This window comes from Lacerta agilis, chromosome 15 (assembly GCF_009819535.1).
Source record: "Lacerta agilis isolate rLacAgi1 chromosome 15, rLacAgi1.pri, whole genome shotgun sequence".
Classification (NCBI taxonomy): domain Eukaryota; kingdom Metazoa; phylum Chordata; class Lepidosauria; order Squamata; family Lacertidae; genus Lacerta; species Lacerta agilis.
The window spans coordinates 21,446,256-21,463,521 of NC_046326.1; the positions used below are offsets into that span (position 1 = coordinate 21,446,256).

General features: G+C 44.2%; 1 protein-coding gene across 1 annotated transcript in view; it reads left to right on the top strand.

The window, feature by feature from the left end:
* The window catches only part of GRIK4 (glutamate ionotropic receptor kainate type subunit 4), a 440,303-nt gene that overhangs the window by 350,969 nt on the left and 72,068 nt on the right, over positions 1–17,266 (top strand). The window contains exons 10-12 of the mRNA XM_033171758.1: positions 1,713–1,817; positions 13,895–14,002; positions 15,186–15,389. Of these exons, the coding sequence (XP_033027649.1) occupies positions 1,713–1,817; positions 13,895–14,002; positions 15,186–15,389 (417 nt within the window). The remainder of the gene's footprint in view (positions 1–1,712; positions 1,818–13,894; positions 14,003–15,185; positions 15,390–17,266) is intronic.

The window sequence follows — 17,266 nt, forward strand, 5'->3', positions numbered from 1 at the left end:
GTTTTCTCTCAGAGCTGTGGGTCACAGGTCCGGCATCTTGCTCAACATCTGTTTGCGGAGTCCGCTGTGCAAAGGGCAGTCCAAGAGAATATGGTCCAGCGAGTCTGGTACTCCCTGATTGCAGGCACACAGGCAGGCTTGATAAGGAATTTGCGAGTGTCTACCTGTGGTCACTGTGGATGGGGAAGGCATTTAGTCTTGCGAGTATAAAAGCTCTTTGTTGGGAAGGCAGTAGTAGGTCTTTTAGGTAATTGGCGCAACATCCGTAAGAAGTAGTTATGCCTAGGGCCTCCGGAGAACAGGGTCTCGGAGTGGGAGGAGACAAATTCTGTTTTTCATGTTCATAAAGCCGCTGCTTGATTGTTTGGAGTACGTAGCTTTCATCACATACTTTGAGTCTCTCCAGAGCAATACCCAAACTACGTATTTTGTCCTGAATTGCTCTAACATCCCACCCACTGTAGGAGGCCATAGATTAAAAGCCAAAGACCTGCAGGAAAAGAAATGTTTTAGCCTGGTGCCTAAAGATAAGCAATGATGGTGCCAAGTGTGCCTCCTTGGGGATAGCATTCCACAAGTAGGGAGCCACCACTGAAAAGGCTCCTTTCTGAAGTCCCAAAGGGAGCAGGGAAACCAGGATATGTTCAGCTTGATAGAGTACCAGTTACATAGGCCTTATTCTATGATGATTACCTTTTATGAAATCAATATCTGTTGGTGAAACCAGGTCCTGTGCCAGCTTTCCTGGGTCTCGGATGAGTTTTATTTTATTATTTGTTTGTTTGTTGCATTTTCATGCCACCCTTTTCTCCAAAGAGTTCAAGGTGGCATCCATGCTTCTCCTCCTCATTTAATCCCCACAACAACCTTGTGAGGTAGGCTAGGCTGAGAGGCAGTGACTGGCCCAAGGTCACACCCTGTGAGCTTCATGGGTGGGTAGGGATTCGAACCCTGGTCTCCTGGGTCGCAGTCTCACACTCTAACCAATACACCACACTGGCAGTAATGGTTTCATCTGTCTGCATACCTAAGGCCCTTGGTTATCTCAGTCTGTGATAACAGACAAGTCACTTGCCCTGTGCCATCACAAGTTCACCCTGGAGTTTTGCATTCTACTGTGGGGAAACTGGCCCTGAATGTGGAGGCTGCAGAAATGCCACCTAATTTTCCAAGGTGGGAAAACTGAAAAGGGTTGTTGTCAGTGTCATAGTGCTTGGGCGGCAATTAGCAGCAGGTGGCTTGCTGTGTTTACCACTCCTTAACATGACAGTACTTTGTGTATTTGTGTTAACAATGCACAGTAAGGGTTTCTTTCCCCTAAATCCCAAGCAACACAATTAAGAATGTGACACAATTAAGCCCCCCACCTTCAGCAGCACAACTTCCGGCTCTAATCACAGGAGGAAGGGTGTGGTGAGAAAAGAGAATTTAGCAGTTCAAATGGAGTGAAAGACCTCTTGGGATCAGATGCTTGCCCTCTGCCAAAAGATCCCAGCCTTTCTCCCTGACACAATGGCTTTTCCTGTGCAGGAACATGAGAAAGCATCCTGCCACGCAACCCCAAACTTGCCTTATGAATGGCTGCAGTTCGGAGATGTTAGATGAAACATATTTGTTATTTAAATGAGAGGGCGGAGGTTCCAGAGCAGCGTGCTTGGGGATAAAAAGAAATAGTCCATATTTGGCGCTGCAACTCACCCTCTCTTGGACAGGTAGAATTGGAAGGTCTCACCGGCCACATAGAATTCAACAGCAAAGGTCAACGATCAAACTATGCCCTGAAGATCCTGCAGTATACCAGGAATGGCTTCAGACAGGTAAGGAAATGTCTACTCCAATTAACACTTTGGTTTGGGTTGTCATGATGCCCATGAATATGAGATTATTCTCTGCTCTTTTGTTTTATGTTAGTCACTCCTGCCCCTTAAAGAAAGCTAAATATGTACAGAGATGGTTGTGAATCCATTGCTGGCAGGGTGTTCTAGGGAGGGGAGGGGATATGAGGCCCTTTTTGTGTAGGATCATTCAACTTTGCAATGTTCTCCCAGGAACCATCCACCTGGCTTCCACGTCTTTTTGCAGAACTGTTTAAGACTCACTTGCTCCAACAAGAATTATTTGCACCTGAGCAGATGATAATTTGCCCCAATGCTCTTGATAGGGTTGTTTGTGCTGTTTTACAGTGTTGCCTTTTATTATTACTTCACTGCAACGTATGGACCAATTCGAAACAATGAGAAAATTGGGAGATTAAGGCCACAGTCCTATACTAATATATGCAGTTTATACGACTTGTTTAGGATTGCAATGTAAAATGTATTTGCAATAAACAGATAAACAAAGGACTTGATATGTTTGTGGAAGTAGTTAGGTTTTGTGCGAGGTAAAAAAAAACATGGGGAAAGGGTGTCTTGGTGGGGAGTGGTGACTAGGCGGATATATGCACAACCAAATTAAAAAGTAAAAAGACTATCAAAAGTGGTTATGGAATGAGTTCATCACTTTTGAATTATGTACTTCTCTGCTCACACTCTTGGCCACTATGACTGCATTCATATGACAGTTTATTCCATTTTCATGATGTTTCCCTAGCTGTTAAGCTCTGCGTTATATTTGAACTTTCACACGACATAAAAGCAGCTTCTGGGATTGTAGTGGAATATAATGAAAGCTTAGTGCTCATTTCCATGTTATATGCTTCCAGAAAAAGAAAAAGAAAATGTTTGCAATTAGCAGTGAGATGAGCACTAAACTCGTGCTATATTCCACTATAGTGGCTTTAACATCATGTGACATCTCAAATATAATGTGGAAATTAACAGAGGAACATCATGAAAATGATAGAAATAGCCCTGTGAATGCAGACACAGATTGTTTAGAGGAGAAAAAGGACTTTACTGCTTATCTGAACATGAGACGAGACTTTATAAAGATCAGAGAGCATGAATCCTCAGCAAGATCCCATCTTAGAGCCGTGATAGACTTTGCCACTCCACTCCGAAAGCACAGAGCAACTTTTGGAATTGTAGCAGTTCCAATGCCTAATCTTTGGGAGCACAGCAGTGCTGTCCAGATGGGCACATAGGAACATTCCTAGAGCAGGGGCATCTCCTTCGTCAGCAGGGTTAAGCTTGACCATTTTAAAAAAGGAAACCCAGAGTAAGAAAGCAAAGGCAAGATTTTCTCAGTGGGTCCGTCCGTCCGTCCGTCTGTCTGTCTCTTGTCTTTTGCTTGGAGTAAAACCTGATAGCCTAGGAAAAGCTCCCGGTGGTGGTAACATAAGCAGTGTGTGTGTGTGTGTGTGTGTGTGTGTGTGTGTGTGTGTGTGGAATTAGCAGCATATGACTGCCTGCAGTGCTGATCCATCTTTGTTTCCTTTTCTTCGAGAAGCTCTTTATCCTTCCAGCTTAACAAGCGCTGCTTTTCAGAGAGTGGCTTTGGGGAGGGAATTACAGAATTTGCTCCATTGCGCAAAGTTGTCGGCAGCTTCCGTGATCTTTTGAGCAGAATGTAGGCAAAGTGGCTTGTTCTAGGGAAAACTCTTTTTACTCCCCCAACCCCACCCCAACCTAGGATTGTGCAGTTTAAGATTCCTCCTCTAAGAAATCTCCATACCTGTCAGCTTGCCATAAATTGCAACTTATTCACGATCTTCTGTGTTTGCGGGTCCAGGCACAGTGGTGGGGCCAAGGCATGATAAAGTTGCAATAAGCACAGGACAGCCAACTGGGATTTAAACAGGCCATGACAGGGGGTAATAAGTACTGGGGGCCATTCCAGGGTGGGCACAACTCTTGTGGGAAGAGGAGCACCAACAGCCCATGGTCTTTATCTGGGCTGGAGGAAGACACCACCCAGAAGCCATGGTGGCTGCTCCAATGTGGAAAGAATGGGTAGCATAATCCACGGGTCATGGCCACAGGCACAGAGGACCGTTCTCGGAACTTCTGTGAGCTGCCAGCTTGATAAGCGGGCTCTTTTGGCGTGCATGAAGTGAGGGCCAGGGCCTGTGGACCTACAGGCCAGAAACTTCCTAATGTCAATCACCAGGCAAAGCCCAGAATGAGGAGAGCCTTGCAAACACAGCACTGTCTCTATACCATACCGGACGGTTTTGGAAAACCTAACCCACATCCTAAGTGAAGGGTAGGAACAGGATAGAACAGAGTTAACAGATAACATTCCATATTGCATCATTTTGGAAGAACTTGCTGGTGCTAAGAGTTGTTTGACAGTGGATTGGGCTACCTTGGAAGGTGGGGGAGTCTCCTTCACTTTTCAAACAGAGGTTGGATGACCACATGTTGGAGATTCTTTAGCTATGATTCCTGCATTGCATGGGGTTGGACTAGATGACCCTTGTGACCCCTTCCAACTCTACAGTTCTATAATTTCATGAAGCCTTAAAAGTGCTTTCTCTTTGCAACTTTGTTAGACAACTCAAGAGTCAAAATCTGTTGTTTTCATAATTCCTTGCTGCCCATCTTGGACAAACCTGATTCACAGCCTCCTCCTGCTGTAGCTGTGAGTTGGCATTCCGAGTGGAAAAAGTTGCCTTTTGCCTTGACAGTCCATTAACTAGCATCCTTTTTAGTAGCCAAGCCACACCAATGCTAAAGGGAGGTTTTCGACAAGGGGGCAGCATGGTTCATAAGAATGCCTTTCAGCCACTTTCTGTTGGCTGCCTTCCCATCTGTTTGGCTTTCCTTCCTTGGCAGCATCTCAGTGCAGCCCATCATTCTCTGTTCAAATGGTAGCCCGGATGCCTTTAGAGCCTATCAAATTATTAATAACAACCTTATAATGCTTTACATATTCAAAGTGCTGAGCAAACACGAGCTCTCTGCCATGCAGTTATGTGTTACTGTGAGTTAAATAATGCAGTTAGCGGATAAATAATAGAGGAGCGAGAATAGTGAGGCAAGAAGAAAGGAGGTACTGAGGCAGGGAACAACATTTGCGGCTGAGATCTTCTAAAATAACACGGAGAAGTCACACAGCACAAACCCAGTTCCTTCGTCTTACTTTATTCTCCTCCTGCCATGTTAGGATCATCCAAGGGATCTATTTTGCATGTGCCACACCCCGAACCATGGCAGGTGGCTCTAAAAACACAGAGCCTTCATGGTGATGGTACAACAATTGTGGACCTCCTTGCCCAAGAAGGTGTGTATGATATGCTCCCTGCTGACCTTCATGCTGTAGATGGATTTTAAATAAAGGGTTGTTAGTTGGAGTCTTTATCATTTCTTCCTTAACAGAATAAATGGGTTCAAGGAAGAAATGATAGAGACTACAACTAATAACCCTTTCTTTAAAAAGCCATCTACACCATGAAGGTCTGTAAATCTGTAAATGACCATTAAGACAGTCTTACTATGGAGCAGAACATAAAGTGAACAAATATACATGGCAGCGCTATTCTCAGCACATAATCTTAAATGTGGAGTGGATGGGAGAGCTATCCATGGTGCTGAAAGCTGCTGCCTGGTGGCTTGAAGCTGTCTCTTGACAGCTTTGCTGCATGTGCTATTGGGTTGGGAAGAAATTTGGCAAATGTCACCTAGTTGCTTATTTGCACAAACATATGGGTGGCTGCCCATATGGATGAGATGATTGGACAGTGTTCTCGAAGCGACTGGCATGAGTTTGGCCAAACTGCAGGAGGCAGTGGAGGATAGGGGTGCCTGGCGTGCTTTGATCCATGGGGTCACGAAGAGTTGGACACGACTGAATGACTGAAGAACAACAACAATAACAATGGGTGGCTGCAGACAAGTCTGTACATAGTGCACTCCCTCCAGGCCATGACTAGCCAATTGTGTGCATCTGCTGCATCATGTGTTAGATTTGGCTTTAAGCACACAGGAAGGGCCCCACTGAACAAAGCTGTAAATAGTATTAATAATTGATTGATTGATTGATTGAATGAATTTATATTCTGCCCTTCCTCCTCAAGGAGCCCAGGGCAGCAAACCAATATAAAATTTAAAAACAAAAAGCAAAGCAAAAACATTCCAGGACAGATTAAAAAAAATCTAAAAACAATTTACAATTGAAAACCTCAAAGCAGTTGCAGATGAAAACATTCTAAAAACAATTACAATTTAAAATATACTACCATCCACGGATCTTCAGCCACCAAACACCTGGGTAAACAGGGATGTTTGAAAATTCCTCCTGAAAGTTAATAATGATGGGGACAGCCATTCTACAACTGGGGAGCCACCACTGAAAAGGCCTTGTCACAGATCAGTGCCAACATCCTTTCCCCCACAGGATTAAAACAATTTGGGGAGACATACTGGACTAGCAAATAAACCCATGGCAGAGCTGGAGAATTGGAACCATGTCCAAACCAACACCCTATGATCTGGTTCAGAACACCTCTCAAAAAATCTGCTGGGGGTGTGTGTGTCAAATGGTTTAATGGTTTCCTACCAAGAACCTCCTACTCATTGAAAACCTGCATATCAGGGACAAGGCTCCAACCTACCATTTTAATTAACTTACTGTTTCTTCTGTATTTGGAGACAACACACACAAAACAGACTAGCACTGAAACATGCAATCTGTTAATTTTTATTTAATTTTTTGTTAAATTTGTATACCACCCTGTACCCACAGGTCTCAGGGCAACTCACAATATAAAAAACACAAAATACACAATCAAAACAAAAACAATCCAATAACACCCCCCCCAAACACATTTTAAAAGGGCATTGGATGTCAAAAAGCCATATAATACAAACCAACAAGTTCAGATGTAAACAGGACTTAAAATGTCTTTTAAAAAGCAAGGAATAGTGAGCTGAAGGGCTTTGCCAAAGCCAAACTGGAGGATGTGACAACCCACTATAAAAATTATGTCCAATGGAGGCTTCAATTGTGTTGGCGATGCTTCAGTACTATGCAGAAAAGCACCTGTAAATTCTGTAGGAGTTAAAAAGTCTCTCTTCCCCACCCTTGAGTCAAAACTTCACAGCAATCTTAATTTATGGACCACAGCACTGCTGATTATCCCTCCTTTTTCTCCTTTGGAGTGAGCCCTGGGAGAAATTTCAATGTTGTTATTATTTTAAAGTAGATGTAATTAGGAACTATTTGGCTAAACCCATTCCAGCCTGTCACAAGAGAAACTGGTGTCTGTTTCCCAGGAGCCAAATTAGCTGGCTGCTGTTGTTCAAAACACCACTTCTACCTTCTCCAGAAATTGGCAGACCCTGTTCTGCCCCCAATGGGTTATCTCTCTGGCTCTCCCTAAGTTGCCTGGGTTTCCTGCTCATCAGCTTTGATAGAAAATTCCGTGAACCTTGAAACTGATGCAGATCTCAACCAGCAAGCAAATTAGCAGTGCTTAAGGCTTTTCATCATCCTCTGTGGTGCTATTGGCCAAAGGAGCCCACACCATTAAGTGATTTAATATTTAATATATTAACATAGTAGGTCCCAACACAATTTTCATTTAGTCCAAACTATTTGAGCATATTTAGGAGTAAACTGTCCAGCCACACGAGATAGTCCCTCTGTTTGCAACAAGGTGCACCTGGGAATTGAACAGGGCCAAGTTTGTAAGATCCTTTTCTGAACCCTGGTGCTGGAAATGTATATGTGGGTGGATTGAGGCTTGCTGCCATCTTTTTGCAGCCACATAAATATCAGTATTTTTGCACATGACTCTAATCCCTTCTCTTTGGACCGACAATAAGGCACTTGCCTGGTTGCCTTGCCGTCTCTTGTGCCAAAACAGCTTCTTTTCCCCCCCACCCCCATTAGCAATGACAAAGATATCCAGAAGTGAATGATAATTGCCTTTTTCCCCTTTGGGGAAGGAGATGGAGCCATCATGATAAATGTGTCATGAGCACAAAGCAAATTTACCTTCATTTCAGGCAAAATAGCCATCCTGTTTTGAGTCACCCCATCCATGCATATTCAAGGCTGCCAGTTCACAGAATTACTTCCAGGCTCGGAAGATCGAAGATGTTGCTTTGGTGTCTAGAGGGCATGGAGGACTTAGGATGTCATCTCTCCTTGGTATCAACCCTAGCTGGGAGAAGCGGGCACATGGAGCCCTTCTTGCTATCAAATCATTAGTCAGGGTGGCGTGTGGAGGGCTGTGCTGTGAGGCAGCTGGGAGCTTTGATGGGGGGAAAGAGCTGTCATCAGAACCTTACGGGGCTGTACTTAACAAAGGCTATGGATGGCTTATGTGCTTTCTTCCCCAGCTATCTGCCTGAAAAAACTCTGCTCAAAATGCTAGTTTCTTTGAGACTACAGAAGTGAGAGGAGTGGCATTTTGCTCTGCCAGCAGTCATAGGAACAAGGGCTGTTGGGGCGTCTTTTCAGAACATAATGAGAGTCCTTCTGGGTCAGAACAACAGTCTATCTGGTTCCTAATCTTGCTTCCCATGGTGGCTAACCAGATGCCACTGGGAAGGCAATGAACAGTGCATGAAGCCAAGAGCCCTCTTCTGTTGTGGCTCCCAGCTGCTGCGACGCAGTGGCATACCACCTCTGAATGTGGAGGGTGCATAATAACCACCATTACTAGATAGCCATGCATCATTCTGTTGCTCTAATAATCTAGTATGTATTTTGGAAAGTTGTGCTCGCTGTGCATTTGGACACCTCTTAAGATATTGTAACCAAATTTGGCATTGTGGTTCCCAAGAGCATGTTTTCATCTGTGTTTGGATATAATGGGGCACCATTTTGAATCAAGATGGCAGACTGAACTTTTCAAAACTTCAGGGATTTTAACCCCTGATTTTATTTATTTATTTATTTATTTATTTATTTATTTATTTATACCCCGCCCATCTGGCTGGGTTTCCCCAGCCACTCCGGGCGGCTTCCAACAGAATATTAAAATGCAATAATATATTAAACATTAAAAGCTTCCCTAAGAAACTGCACTGATTTTTTTTTGGTTCTTAGCATTCTTGAGCAACATCAGTCACATAGGAGAACATTTGATGGAAAGGGTGTGCACATTTTCCAAATTCATGAAATGAATGAATTGCAATCTTAAGGTTAGCATCTAAGAAGATAATAGCCCTGCTGGATCAGACCAATCTAGTCCAGGATCCTGTTCTCTGCCTTTCAGTTTGAAAGACACGGGCTTCCATTGCACAGAGGGATGCAGTGAGCTCCCCAGACCCCACTGGGGAACATTGCCAGGATTTTGCCTCATAAATCCTGTCTTTCCCCTGCCTGGACCTCCTCGCTGCCCTCCATGGAGGAGCGACCACCATTGACTCGTGAAGTAGCTGGAAACCTCCCTCCTTATCTCTCTTCTCAGGGCCAAGATAGAGATGACAGCTGGAAATCCATGATAGGATCTCCTGCTGTCTTTGCAAAAGTTTAGTGGCAGCTACAGGTCAGGTCCAAATCCAGCCAACACTGCAGCATGGAGAAAAGAGGGTTTAACCCTTACATGCACAACACACACACTTTTCCTGATGCAAATCCTGTGAAACTGCTATTTGCCCATTAGGGCAAAACATCCAGGTACTCATTTTGCTTTATAGGGCATGCAGTAGCTTTAAGGGAAGGAGAGCAATTACAACTGCATGGGGGAAATTATTAACATCCCCTCTCCTTCTCCAGTGCTGTGTTCTAAGGCCTCAGCTTCAGCTTGAGAAAAGGGAGCCAGCTGCCACACAACCAGGCCGCTGGTGGGACCCACAGGAACAACCTGTGCCATGGTGGTTCTAACTGCCTGGCAACTCCCTCCAGATTGCCTGGCAGCCAGACTAGGAGAGATACCAACCAGCAAGTGAGCTTCCCTAGAGCAGGATCCTTGCCCAATGCAGCACCAAACTCTGATCTGCTGTAACCAACAAAATTGTGGTCAGGTTTAACTGACATTTGTCTCATTGTGTTAACAACACACCTTTGTCGTCCACAGTGCACATTCTGATTACTGTTAAAACCTGTTGGGCCTCAGTGCTCCTTTAACAGCTAACTCTCCTTAGGAATACAGAAAATTAGCCAGGCGAGATAAACATTTGTTGGAAAACAGTCGGGAACATCAAGTGGTGTCTCCTCTTTTACAGCGTGTAAGCTTTTTATCCCCTGCAGCTCTCTCTACCTATTGATGGAGCAGCCCCAAACTTTTCAGTAGTTGGGGGTGGGGAGCTTTTCATGTAGTGACGGTAATATGCAACCTGCTCCATATCCCAACCATCTGAGAGAGCCAATGTGGTGTGTTCTTGTTCTCTGTTGTATCCCACTTCAGGCACAGAGGACTGTGGGAGCCAATTAGTGCCATTACCATGCCATCAAGAGAGTCATCTCCAAGTCAGTGTAAGCACAGTGTGGGGCAGAATAACCTTGACACATTGATGTACTTAGCCTTGGCACCATCACACAGGCAAGGGTCACATCCACTCCTGCATCAGAGGCAGCACTGACAGCGGCCAATTAGTTTCCGCATGCCAGCAGGGAAGGAAGAAATTACCGACTTAGAGAGTTGTCAGAATTAAAGTTTATCTGATACTAAACAGCTGCTCTTGGAGGAATGGATGATGTGCTATGGAGAGCGTCGGCAATCACTATCAAGGAGAAGAGTTGGTGGAGCATAGTGGTTAGGAGCATGGGCTCTGAGCTGGGCAAATGTTCACTTAGCTGGGTGGCCAGGCTGCTCATTATTAGCCCCTCGTTATATTTTAAAATGTCCAAGAAGTCTTGCAGTGAACCACATTAATAACAGCAATTAGAAGAATTGCTTAAAAAAGAACAGTCAATAAAACATCTGGATAAAACAGCAGAGAAAGAAGCCTATGAGGCCAAAAACAAGAAGCCATCTAAGGACTCACATAGGAACACAGGGAGCTGTCTTCTACTGAGTTCAGACCATTGGTCCATCTAGTTCAGTACTGGCTGCACTTCCTGGCAGCAGCTCACCAGGGTTTCAGGCAGGGAAAATTCCCAGTCCTACCTGGAGATGCAAAATAGATGTTCTACCACTGACCTACATCCATTCACCATGTCTGTTCACTAAACACCTAGACAAGTATTATTATTATTATTCTTTTTTAAAAGGGTGGGTGGGTGGGTTTAAGACTTTATCTGAAAATGTTGCTCCCATGTAGCCAATACCAATCTAGTTATACCAAACCACACTTCTGTTACATGCTCACTTAAACCAGTTTAAATTCCACTTATACTGATTATTGCATTAAAGTGAAGTGGGATTTCAAGCAGCTAAAGAGCATTTGTGTCAGGAGATTTGCACCAGCCAATCAGTTGGTGCAGGACAAGTTTCTAGTTTTGAAGAGATGCCAGGACCACTTGTGATCTATTCTTTTATTGCTCCAACGGTTGTGTCCCAGGGGTAGGTCCTTTCTCCATCTGCCAGGGAATGCAAGCCCTCGCCATCCCACAAGGGGGTGATGAGGCTTTAATGAGTTAGCATACTTTCAGAGGAGTGCTAAACGACAGGTTATCAAGAGGATGGAGCAGCTCTGCTCCGAAGAAAGCTTGCGGCATTTGGGACTTTTGAGTTTAGAGAAAAAGCAAGTCAGAGGTGACATGATAGACATTTATAAAATTATGCATGGCATGGAGAAAGTGGCCAGAAAGAGTCCCCCCCTCTCTCCTAACACTAGAGCTTGTGGACATCCAATGAAACTGAACACTGGAAAATTCAGGACTGATAAAAGAAAGTCCTTCTTCACACAGTGCATAGAGTTAAACTATGGAACTTGCTCCCTTAGGAGGTAGGGGTGGCCACCAACTTGGGTGGCTTTAAAAGAGAGAGAGAGAGAGAGACCAGTTCATGGAGGAGAAGGCTAGGGATGGCTACTAGCCATAATGGCTATCCTCTGCCTCTACATTCAGAGTCAGTAAAGCTTCCAAAAGCCAATTAGTGGAAACCACAGGAGGGGAGGGTGTTCTTGTTAGAGATTTCAAATTGCCTACGTGCAGAAATTCAGCTGTCTATCTTCAAGCAATTACCAGTTGGCAGAAAGCCCAGATCTGCTCTCTCTCTAGACCCTTAGCAACGACCTGTGATTGGTCAATGAGTCCCTAAAGAGTGAGCTCTGTGTGAGAGCTTGTGTGATGTGTTAGTGTTAGGTTGGTGCTGGAGTAAGTGGTCAGTGTAGAGAGAGAGACAGAGAGGAAAGATTTTATGTTTTGTTTCTTTTATTTTGTAAAGTCTGTACATAGTAACTTATGGATACTAGTTGCTTCAATAAATACTGTATATAGTTATCCAAGGAGTTGCTGAGTTCCTGCGTTGTGCTGTCCAGTTAATTACACAACAGTCAGAAGCTTCCAGAAAAATCTGCGGTTAACTCTGCTGTGTCCAGGAATACGTTATACTCCTGACACTAAATCTTAAGAGTTCTTGTGCTCAAATCCTGCTTGAGGGTTTCCTACAGACATAGAATCATAGAACTGGAAGGAACCACAAGGGCCATCTAGACCAACTGCCTGCACTGCAGGAATCTTCTGGCCAACGTGGGGCTCAAACCCATGACCCTGAGATTAAAAGTCTCATGTTTTACCAACATCTGGTAGGCCACGGTGTATATATATAATTGGCAGTCCTTGTAAGATGATGGGTTAACAGCATTTCTCTGGGTAGGTGGGGGAACAAGGATCCAGAGTCCTCTCCATCAACTCTTACAAAAACCTGTGCAGTAGTTTGGAAACTCCAAACTTACCCAACATCTGATTATTAAGGCATGGATTTTTGAGCACCTAAAACATGGACGGGACATAAACAACTCATTTTACCAGTATCTGTGTGTATTGTGTCAGAAGCATAAATCCATCAAGATAATTGGAGGTCAGTTTCCAGGACACAAGAAGTGTTTAAAAAAAAGACCTGTGGGCAATGGAAGTTGTAACCTCCACTTCATGTGCTTCCAGTTTCTTGGAAGACCTTAGATCTGAGATATACAGGGGCAAAGATTTAATAAAGTTATCATACCTCACAACCAAAACTTGCAGAAGAGCTGAGCTGCATTTTGTCTTGCTCTAGCAAATTCAGCCCTTCAGCAGTTTACCTGGATTGACTATAGTACTTACTTAGGGACCTGCCAAAAAGTTGAGTCAGCCGGAAGGCAGGGTCAGCATTCACAGTAGGAGAAAAATCCATCTTGAAAATGAGTGCCTCCCATCCAGGCTGGAAAAGCTGGGAGCTCAGGACCCCAAATATCTCCTTGATCTTGTGATATTTCTGCTGCACAAAAGGGAGAGCTAGACTTCCAGTGTGTCAGGAAGGATTTATGGCCCCATTCCATTGTTGCTGGAGAGTGTAAATTAGTTTTAATAAGAATAGCATGGAAGCTTAGATGGGGCAGATTATACTCCTTGTTGGATAGTTGGGTTGATTAGCTTGAACGGTGTCATTTGGAAAGGGTTAATTAATCTTGAGGCAGCAACAATAGAGGATGAGAGATCAGGGTCATTAGTGGATAAGAGCACCATAGAGAATGTGCTTTTGCTTCAAAGCATTTCACTAGGGTGCAACAGAGCAGTGGAGGGAATGAATATATATTTGTTTTCATGTTGAGATAATCTGCTAGAGTGGCTCTCAGTGGATGAACTAATAGTGTCAATCTCTAGTCTGTGGGGACTTTCGCCCTGAAGTCACTTGCCTCCCAGACATTATGCAGCATCCTGCTCATAAAGAGTTTTTAAGCATCACTTCCTTCTACTGTGGACCCCTTGGAATCAAGCCCATGACAAGACTAGCTCACCCCCTCCCCAGATCCCCATTGGGTTTGCCAAAGGGCACTTCATCTCTCTCTCTCTCTCTCTCTCTCTCTCTCTCTCTCTCTCTCTCTCTGACATGATTTTGGTGTGGCCCAGTTGTTGTCAGTCAGTATATGGCAGCAATTCCCACTGTCAATGTCTCTGCTGTTCTTTCCTGCAGATCGGTCACTGGCATGTTACCAAAGGCCTTACCATGGATAACCAGATCTTCTCTTCCAATGTGTCAGAGAGCCTGTTCAACACCACGCTCATTGTCACCACTATCCTGGTAAGCGTGGAGGGTCTTGGTGACCTCCTTTTCTGCTCTGGCATCTCAGGGGCAACCTCCAGATACAAACCTCCCATTCCACATGCCCATCCATTCCATGAAAATAATTGCACGCTGAGTCCCTGAAGAAACAGATGGTCAAACCACCAACTACAGCACCAACAATCATTTATGACATCTCAATTAAACTCACATTGGTACACATCACATGGAAACTATATTTGATGGGTTCAGAAGTGGCTGGGGAGATGGTTAGAATGAGAGCATGCGTCACAATTTTAAATTCCTCTCTCCACATGCCATTTTGCTTATAGACCTAGTTGGGCTATGGAGAGGGTAGTTCACCTTCTCAGTATATGTAAAACTTATTGTGGTGGTTAAGATGGGTACAGTTTGAGTCACCTAGGCATATATTTGCAGAGGCTCCTTTTCATAACTCCTTGCATTGCTCATCTTCCTCCATGGCCAAATGCTTTCTAGTTTTCTTAAGCTATTCTTCATCTCCTGGAATACTTGAAGTCTCCATCTATGGTATATAATTTGTCCATATTCTTCTCAGCCCCAGACTCAGAGAGATTTTGTGCTCTAACTGAATATTTTCCAGTTAGTAGACTCCAGGGATGGCTATGCCAACTTGATTCCCTCCAGATGTTTTGGGCTCTAGCTCCCATCAGTTCCAACCAGGATGGTCAATGGACAAGGATAATGGGAGTTCTCATCTAAAACATCTTGAGGGCACCTGGTTGAAGAAAGCTACTGTCTTCCCAGTAGACTGTACTCAGGGAACTGGCAGCCCACAGGCCACATCTGGCTTCCACCCTATACTTGCCAAGTTAATAAACTGGTGGATGGAATGGGACAAAGCTTCCCTTACTAATCCATTTTCTGATATAGATGGCACTTAAACAGAATGAAATAGTTTTCAGTCCACCAATCATGAGGGACTGGAGGGGGGTGAGGAATCTCCCAGTTTGGATCTAGTTTGCCATTGCTGCATCCCAGATGAGCTTGAAAGGAAGAGGAGAGAGTCTGGAGAATCTTTTCCCAGAGACTGTTTCCTTCCTGGTGATTCCCAGGGGAGTCCATCACATCACCCGCCCCTGCTTTCCGATTTGTGCTAAATCTAGTGCTGTTGCAACTCCATGACTAAGATGGGAATGACAGCTGCCCAGTTTCGATGCAGGAAAACCCTTACTTAATGCTCAAGGGAAACCACCAAGAGCTGGAAGGGAATGACCAATATGAAGGCTTCTGCATGGACATGCTGACAGAACTGGCCGCGATCCTGCACTTCAACTACAAGATCCAGTTGGTCGGTGACGGAGTGTACGGCGTCCCCGAGGCTAATGGAAGCTGGACTGGCATGGTGGGGGAGTTGATTGCTCGGGTGAGTTGGTTAACGCTAATGAATGAGAGCTTATTTGCATGTGTAGCAGAATTGCATGGAATGACCTTCAGGGCTGCGAGTGCAGAGATTGTTCATGTTGAAAGCTTTTCCCCAAAAGAAATCTTCCTTGCAGATCGAAAAGTGTCAGGAACAAGGACTCTAGATGAGGCTCTCTTGCCAGGCATTCTAGTTACCTTTGTGCACTGAGATATTTTTTGTGGGAGATCAGTCAGATGTGAAATCTCCCATCTGCAGCATAAAAATGGGTACTTGCGTTTATGCTTGTTGTTTATTACTAATTTTATGGTATCCTTTATATGTTTTATTGGTGTGTTTTGTTTTGTGCTTTGGGCATTTTCCCTGACAGGAAGGCAGGACAGGTGTGTATCACAATAACAACAAAAATAATTATAATAATACATGGCATGAGGCTACTGACATTGTTTCAATTCTGAGAAAGTAACTCAACTGGCAGTGATGGCCACCAACTTGGATAGCTTTAGAAAAGGATTGGACAAATTCATGGAGGACAAGGCTATGAATAGCTACTGTGCTCTATATCCATTGACAGAAGCATCATGCTTCTGAATACGAGTTGCTGGGAATCTCAGAATGGCATCCTTCATAAACTTCAGCTCTCAGAATTCCTGGGGGGAACTATTACTGTTAAATGATATCAGAGTGCTTTAAATATACATGGTGTGACTGTGGCCTTAATGTGTATATCACACTCCAGCTCTCAGATGTGAGAGGTCAATACTTGGCTGAACAAAATGAATTATACACATTGTGTGAGGTCTCTGCACAAAATAGGTCCACCCAAGCTGAGTAAGAAAGAGTAGTTTGAAAAGCATTCGAAACCAAGTTGGTTTCCTCCCTAATGTACGGAAGTGCTTGTTATTCTAGGATTTCCTCCTGCCTTTCTTTATTAAACATCAGAAAGTCCAAGTCAATTGAGGTGACATGCTTTGAATCCTCTGTCCGGACAAGCAAGAAGCATGATCAAAGTTCAAGAATGCATGCCAGCCAGGCAAACACACTCAGGGTGTGCAGCAGAGCTAGGGACACATAGCCTGGGAGTGTTCCAGGGGCCAGAAAAGAGAGCCCTGGAGGGCCGCATTCAGCTCTTGGGCCTGAGATTCTCTGCTCCTGAGATAGACTTTTGGTCTGATCCAACCAGGCTCTTTTTATCTTCTGATGGTACTGAGTTGGTGTAACATCTAAAGGGAACCTCACCCAGTAGAAGCCCTTTCTCATGAAAAGCTATAAAGAAACCAGCTGGCCCACCAGCTTTCTATTGCTGCCGAGCGACGCTGGAGTGTTTGCTGATGCCTTGGGCTGTCAGTGTAGATTTTTATATAGATAAACAGGTATGCAGCTATTCTTCGAGGAAGCGAGAGGGAACAGTCATAAAGGAAAGTGTGATGTCTTCAAACAAAAGGGGGGAAGAAAGAAATGGCAATGCTCTGACAAGTGGTAGCCATGGATTTTTTGTAGCTATAAGTGCTTTCACCTTGCCTTCTCCTGGAAACAAATTATTTAGCCATTGTTTGTTATTGTGAGGATCATGAGAAGGTAGTGTGAAAAGGTGAAGCATGAGCTGAAAAAAATGAGGAGTGGATAAAAGTCAAACTGTCCATTGTGGTTGTTTTGGATACTTTCCTGCAATCCTCAAAATCACTCCAAGAATTGGATTTGTGTATGTCAGTTATGGGGATCTGGTGTTCAATGGGCAAGAACACAAGAACTGCTAGAGATGATCAAGGGACCATTTAGTGCTTAAATGGCACCTGACCATTGACACCTGGCCAAATGTCACCTCAGAGGTTCTAACAGTTGTAGGGGAACAAACAGTGTTGGAGGGGCTGTGATTACCT